General features: G+C 41.5%; 2 protein-coding genes across 2 annotated transcripts in view; both read right to left on the reverse strand.

Annotated features, from left to right (window-relative positions):
• LOC126390660 (GTPase IMAP family member 7-like) overlaps positions 1-916 on the reverse strand; it is a 1,700-nt gene extending 784 nt beyond the window's left edge. Inside the window, exons 1-2 of the mRNA XM_050045060.1 lie at positions 802-916; positions 4-338 (exon numbers count right to left, since the gene is read on the reverse strand). Coding sequence (XP_049901017.1) covers positions 4-338; positions 802-823 — 357 coding nt within the window. The 5' untranslated portion in view covers positions 824-916. The remainder of the gene's footprint in view (positions 1-3; positions 339-801) is intronic.
• A 2,783-nt stretch (positions 917-3,699) lies between these two features.
• LOC126390395 (GTPase IMAP family member 4-like) lies at positions 3,700-6,952 on the reverse strand. Its single transcript, XM_050044679.1, has 2 exons — positions 6,860-6,952; positions 3,700-4,976 (listed from the first exon to the last, which is right to left on the reverse strand). The coding sequence occupies exons 1-2, from the start codon at positions 6,879-6,881 to the stop codon at positions 3,961-3,963; spliced, it is 1,038 nt and encodes a 345-aa protein (XP_049900636.1). The 5' UTR covers positions 6,882-6,952; the 3' UTR covers positions 3,700-3,960.
• Between the last annotated feature and the right edge of the window lie 483 nt (positions 6,953-7,435).

The raw sequence follows: 7,435 nt of genomic DNA on the forward strand, positions 1-7,435 counted from the left end.
CACCGTCTGCTTTTCCTCTTCAGTGAATCTGCCCAGTCTGATGACCACCAGGAACACGTGGGGTCCAGGAGCAGCGAAAGAGATGCACTGACCTACATCTTTAGTTGTTTTGTCCATGCCGAACCTGGTGTCAAACAGACCGGGGGTGTCGACAACAGCAACCTGTTGCCCGTCCACCATAGCTTTGCCCTTGGAGCAGTCAACAGTCATAGACCTTGCGCTGAACTTTGATACAAAGCACTGTCGTCCCAGGATGGTGTTTCCAGTGGCACTCTTCCCAATTCCAGTCTTCCCCATCATCACTATCCTCAGCTCTTTGCCATTGTGGCTGCTATATCCTGTGTAGAAGAGTGAGTCACACAATGAATAAGCATCTACATCAAGTTGCACGCACACTGGACTTAATGCAATTTAAACAAAGATGAGAGAAAATACTTTTTTTTCTCTGCAGCTTGGAGAATCTTCTCCACGACCACCATCCTCATATCCACAGCATTTTGTTACACGTGGCAGAATAAATAGCATTTGAATAAGAATGAATGCTCTAGATATTAATATGCTTTCATGTCACATCATGCAAACCTTAACAGTTTTCAGTGATAAAATTATAACTCTCCTTAATACACTATAAGACACTTACTACTTTAACATGGTGAACATATTATTATTATTATTATTATTATTATTGTTATTGATAATATCGAGGGCTCTGTGTTTTGAACATTAAAACCTGATCCTGAAAATGAGCATAGCATGTCTCCTTAAACAACATGAGGATAGTTATCATTAGTCATGACTTACCGTTGCAATATTGGCTGCCCATGTTTGGGTTACAGAGTGCAGGCGCTCGCACAGGTCCTGTTGAAGATGTAGAGTCTGTCTGCTGCTTCTGCTCTTTATCTGGTGGTTCTGTGCAGTGAACCACACCTACATATAGTGATACAGTGGACGTCAAAGTGGAAGTGAAACTGAACTTTGGCCGGTTCAATCAGAGGGGGGGTGGGGGAGGGGTTACAGCCTAAATGGGAAAGCACAGACAATATGTTGTTGCACTTTTTGAGGGGATGTGAAAGACTTTGGTACAGTGACTTTGGACAATATTTATAACCCTCATCTATAATTTGAAACATTATAACTTGCATGCTGTCATCATTCTACAACACTCCTAACTGAGAGGGAAACAAAAAGGTTTATTTATTGGCACAAAGACATACACACAGATCTCATTTCAGTGAATGTTTGCTCTCTATCTGTGTTATAACTGCAGTGTAGCGCTGTACCGTAAGAATTTCCTGTTGCTGCCATTTGTCTTTCAAGTGTTTCTTAAAGTAGGCGGCGTGGTTTTACTGTATGGAAGACCAACTCTGGCTTGTTTGGAAGTAAATAAGCACATTAATAAAATAAATGATAATAATAAAATAAAATAAGAGATAAAATCAAAGAAGGAAAAAAGATATAACCAGAAAAGGGCACTCAGACAATTCTTCTAATCCCTGCTGGTGCAGTAGAGTGTGTTTGAGAAGTGTCCCAGAAGTGAAAACAAGCTATTTGCGACAGAGCCACAGCATGTTAAACAGAGCAGATTGATTTTATTCAGAATTTGTATTACTCAGGATCAGTAATATTGTTTTTGGAATTACCTGGTATAGCACGCAGGGCAGCTATGTTCTACAAAATCGTTTGTAAAAATCTGAGGATCATTTGGCAGAAGGACCTGAGGTGTAAGCAATGAGGAATGGCTGAAAATATTATCAAATACTGGCTGATAATCTATGTTGGAAATGTCAGACAGAAACAGGAACATTTCTTCATGCAGTGTGGGAATGTAAACTGGTGAACCTATTTTGGGAAAAAGATGTGGACACGCACACACCCAATAATGCTGGTCAACAAGAAGCCCGTCTATATGTGTAACAAAGTCAGATGTACATTTGTAATATTAAGTGTTATAATTACACAGAATTTGTGTAGATATCATGACCTGACATGCTTAAGCCTCCATAGTCAATATGTAGAACATTTGATACTCAGTTTCTGTACCCCTACGTTCACCTTTAGGGGTACCACACCTATAACAGGGGTCTCCCACCTTATCTCTGCCCTTTTGCTGTTGTACTCCAAGGGAGAGGGGCTCGAATTAGTTGTAACTGATGGAGGATTTTGTTTTTACTTCTTGCTGTCAGGTATGTTTTCTGTGATTTATTGTATTTAACTGAATATAACATGGCCTCTTTGCTGTGGTACTCCATGGGAGAGGGGCTCGAGTTAATATGGTCCTAACTGACTCCATCGGTCACATATACTCAGTCATGGACTTTCACCTTGAGTTTCACTAACAGAGCTGCCCTTGTTGTTGTGGCCAAGCCCAAAAACTCATGTAAATACATGTTGAATGAAGAACAATAAGTGTAGACACAGTCACACAGCAGAGGGGACATGCTTTTTCTGGAGCTGTACCCACTGGTCATTTAACACAACCCTCTGCTTTTCACCTCCGGTCGAGGATGTACATCCTTACGTGATGTGTGTCTTTGGCCAGTGTCAGAGCCAAGTTCCAACGGGTCCATGTCATTGGTTCGACATCCCATTAGTCCGACTGTCTGCGGCGCGACCAGCTTGAGGCGGAGCAGGCTCACGGCTTATGTGTTTGTCACTTTCTTTTTCATTTTAACCCACACCATGATCTTTTCCTGACCCTAACCAGGTGGTTTTTGTGCCTAAACCTAACCAGACCTTAACCACAGGGCATCATGATGATTTCGGAACGGACTTCGGAACAATGGGTTTAATATGGTCGGAACAATGGGATGTCGAACCAATGGGCAGTCGAACCAATGGGCAGTTCCCATTCCAACAAGGGAGAATTTTGTCATTGGGGTGGTACCTGTTTGTACATTGATTTAAACTGAAGTAAATATTACACGTTACATTGTCTTATATCCACTTTCTCCTCATAACGGTGGTGGCACAGATGGCTGTTCCTCAAATAAACTGATGAGGTCATCTTCTCTTTCCTCCACATATATATCAAAACTAGGACACAAAATCTGTAACACCAGTTTGATAGCTCAGATGGGTCTCGATGACAAGGTCATTAACATTATATTTCATGAACATATTTGGGGCAATACCATTAAAAAATAGAAACATACTTTTGAAATATTAAATGTGCAATTAGGCTAGAAAAAAAAGAACTAATTCCATTATAAGTTAAGTTTTAATTACATTTCAAATCATTTCATAAATTATTGGTTCACTTATATTTTTAAAAAATTCATGATCAATTTATCAAGTTGAAATTATTTCTGTAAAATAGGACATTTTGGAGTTTAACCAATTTGTACAATGACTTGTGTAGTGCAGAATGTAACGAGTGCTGAGCTGTAATCCAAGACATAGCATGACAAGTTAATTTGAAAAGCACATATTATACTCAATAGCAGTGTTTTATAAAGTGCATTAACCTCATTAAACAGAAGGTACAGAAGAAGAAAGGAATATAAACTACAGTTTCAAATTATTGCAGAGACCTGCACTTTGCCGCTGCTTGGTGTGTTTTCAGCACAAAGCGAGCAATGATGAGTGCTTAAGGTTCAGTCGGTGACACCGGGGAACAAGTTTGTCCAAGTCTTAAAACATAAATAAAAGTCTTGCAGACAACCATGGAAAAAATAAAACACAAGACACTCCATCCTCGGATTAAATAATCTCATATATTTATTCCTCGAACACAGGCAATTCAACAGACTCTAGGTTCTTGTCAGCAGAAGTTTCTTCCAGCTTTGTGATTAAAAGTACCTAAATGCTGCCATTCCATGTTTACTTTGATGGATGGTGACAGAGTTGTCAAGTAATCTATGTTACTTAAGTTACTGGTCGACAAACTCCTCACATAAATTTTAATAGTTAAATAGTTTATTTTGTACACTAGCACACAAATACAAAGACATCTAAAACAAATCAGTTAATTCTACAATCACCTCCTCTATGCCGACGTCTTTGCCACGCTGCATGCCGTCTCTGCCTTTCTCTTTCCTCCTCCAGTTGTCTTTCACGTTCTTCTGCTAACTGTCTCCTCATATTTTCAAGCTGCCTCTCTCTCTCCTCTTCCTCTCTCCTCCTTTCTGCTTCTCTTTCCTCTCTCTCCCTTCTCATCTCCTCCTCCCTCCTCTCCCTCTCCCTCCTCAACTCCTCCTCTCTCTGTATTCTCTCCCTCTCCCTCTCAGCCTGGAGTTGTTCATTAATTCTCCTCATCTCTTCTTCGTATTTTTCCTGTTGTTTCCTCTCTATTTCCTCTCTTTCTCTGCGTTCTTGCTCTTCTTTCTCTCTCAGGATGCGTTGTTTCTCAGCTTCGATTTTCCTCTCAGCCTCTTGGAACATCTCGTTGGTGTAGTGGCTGCCTCCGTTCCTCTGGGTTAAATTTCTGATCTTCTGGAGCAGCTCGGTGACCTGAGAACGATCATTTGTCTTATTATTGAAGACATGGTACTGGCCATTACATCTGGCCACGACTTCTTGCAGGTCAGGGCTCTCAGCCAAGAACTCCTCAATAGTTGTGTCTCCAAGAAGGTCACCATGAGTAAAGAGAACCATGCTGTATCTGTCTGCAGCCTGGCCGAAGATTTCTTGAATCTTTTGCACCGTCTGCTTTTCCTCTTCAGTGAATCTGCCCGGCATGATGACCACCAGGAACACGTGGGGTCCAGGAGCAGCGAAAGAGATGCACTGACTTATATCTTTAGTTGTTTTGTCCATGCCGAACCTGGTGTCAAACAGACCGGGGGTGTCGACAACAGCAACCTGTTGCCCGTCCACCACAGCTTTGCCCAGGGAGCAGTCAACAGTCATAGACTTTGCACTGAACTTTGATTCAAAGCACTGTTGTCCCAGGATGGTGTTTCCAGAGGCACTCTTCCCAATTCCAGTCTTCCCCATCATCACTATCCTCAGCTCTTTGCCATTGTGGCTGCTATATCCTGTGTAGAAGAATGAGTCACAATGAATGAGAATCTACATCAAGTTGTTCATACATTGTACTTAATGCAATTTATACAAAGACATACAGTTTGTTCTGTATGGAAGAGTAAATAGCATTAGAACGAGAATGAATGCGCTAAATATTATCAGCCTTTTATGACAAATCATGCAAGCTTTAACAGTTTTCCCAGGAGCAGTAATCCACGGCACATTTATATGCAAAGTAGGTTACACCTTCAAAAAATGTCTCCTTTCTGAGAAATAATATTTTCATAAACTGACTCGGGGAATGTGACAAGGACGAGTCCGTAGTTCAAGGGCCCAGGTGAGCCCAGTCAGCTGATGACCGTCCCATGTCAGCCAGCCGACAGCCGAGGTTGGCCAGGACAGCCTCCAAAACACTGGGAGGGTGGAACATATTTACATTTATGATGCAGTACTTTTGAACCAAAGGCGTCTCTGTGAGGTTGGAAAATAAATGTCCACCAAGTTAGTTAACCCGCCATACTAATGCTAACGTAACATTAATGCTGGACCTGGTTAGGTACGAGGCAGGACCAAGCACCTGCTCACTCGTGACTTATGGCAACTTATGCACTGCCTGTTCAAGGCAGGAATTTCGTGCAGTTACTCTGCTGCGTCATTCTTTATAAAGGGTACAATCACGGAGTGAGGGGTAGGGTTGTCTCGCGTTTACGTTGGAGGTTTTAACAGCACCAATATGACATCTATGTAAAAGGGACAGCCAACAGGACGGGAACACGGACAGGACAGGTGTGATGTTTTGACAATGCGTTATGTGTGCGACCCACCCCCGGGACATTTAAAAAGCAGCAATAGCAGTTAGCAGCTAACTCAAAGAAGAGCAGTGGTGTAAATGTCCGCTAATTAAGTAGACATTAAGCTTCTTACTCTCTGAGCAGATGCAGGATCAGCTGCCGTATAACAGGGATGGTAAATTATTATTATTCCCATGTTATGTTATTGTTTATTCACATTAAAGGCCGATGCTGTTGTGTTACATGTCAGGCCTATCATGCCTCTTTTGCTTGCGGGATGCCTGCATGCTGTCAAAAATCACGCCCAGGGGCAGCATGCAGAAGGAAGAAGGGAAGTTAAAGAAGGGACTCTTGTTTTATACAGTCTATGAGAATAGCATATACCGGTAGCCTATTTGTTAGCCTTAGCTAGCTTGGTAGCTTCAAGCTAGGTGTGCGTGTTTCAGCTACCAGGCTTCATTCTGCACTGCCTCAAGTCTGCCCATGCTCCACCTCTTTTTGGATTAGCCAGGACTTAGGTGGAATCAGGCACTGCTCAGATGGCGAGGGCAAAGACCCTCCCACTCTTCAGAAGCCTATGGGGGACGTCACAGAGACTACATCTATTATTCATACAGTCTATGTGTGTGTGTGTGTGTGTGTGTGTGTATAAAACTTCTAGGAAGAATAATGGAGAAAAATGGCAGCACCGTTAAATTGGACGAAGAACAAAGGTGCTGTCAAAGCTGGAAAACTGATTTTGGGTTGGTTTTACTTTAGTGTCAAAGAAGTGGGTGACATTAGTCCATATAAATGATGATACATTTATGATTCTGGTCATTTACACTATGACTCCTTGGCTTTGTGTCTGTCACTTTACATGTCAACTTTGTGTGTAACTGGAGGAAAGTCTTGCCGTCCAACATATCAGCTTTCCCACTAGTGTTGTTAAAACATTTGAATGAAATTATAGCTCCGTAATACACTATAAAAGACACTTATACTTTAACATTGTGAAAATTTTACATTTATTTAAAGGTACAAAATAAAAGTATGAAGCTGAAAATGAGCATAGTATGTCTCCTTGAACAACATGAGGATAGTTATCATTAGTCATGACTTACTGTTGCAGTACTGGCTGCCCATGTTTGGGTTACAGAGTGCAGGCGCTCACACAGGTCCTGGTGAAGATGTAGAGTCTGTCTGCTGCTTCCCGTTGTCTGATGGCTCCATGTCAGTAAACCACACCTACATATAGTGACACAGTGGACAGCAAAGTGAAATTGAACTCTGGCTGGTTTGATGAAATGAGGGATTTTTTACAAGCTAAATGGGAAAGCACAGACCTTATCTTGTTCCACTTTTATGGTAATGTGAAAGACTTTGGGACAGTGACTTTGGACAATATTTATAACCCTCCATAATTTGAAACATTTTAACTTGCATGCTGTCATCATTCTACAACACTCCTAACTGAGAGGGAAACAAAAAGATTTACAGATCTCAGATTTCAGTGAGTGTTTGCTCTCTATCTGTTGTGTTATAACTGCAGTGTAGCGCTGTACCGTAAGAATTTCCTGTTGAGGTCATTTGTCTATCAAGTGTTTCCTAAAACAGGCAGGGTGGTTTTACTGTATGGAAGACCAAATCTGGATATTTTGAAGTACATTTCAAGTATGGATTCAAGTATGGATTGATAT

The sequence above is a fragment of the Epinephelus moara genome, chromosome 5 (assembly GCF_006386435.1).
Source record: "Epinephelus moara isolate mb chromosome 5, YSFRI_EMoa_1.0, whole genome shotgun sequence".
Classification (NCBI taxonomy): Eukaryota; Metazoa; Chordata; class Actinopteri; order Perciformes; family Serranidae; genus Epinephelus; species Epinephelus moara.

Excerpts from the sequence above, each read along its gene's own strand:
- LOC126390395 (XM_050044679.1), bottom strand. The coding sequence starts at position 6,881 with ATGGGCAGCCAGTACTGCAACA. Across the intron at positions 4,977-6,859 it reads GGGCAGCCAGTACTGCAACA|GATATAGCAGCCACAATGGC; the intron begins GTAAGTCATGAC and ends TCTTCTACACAG.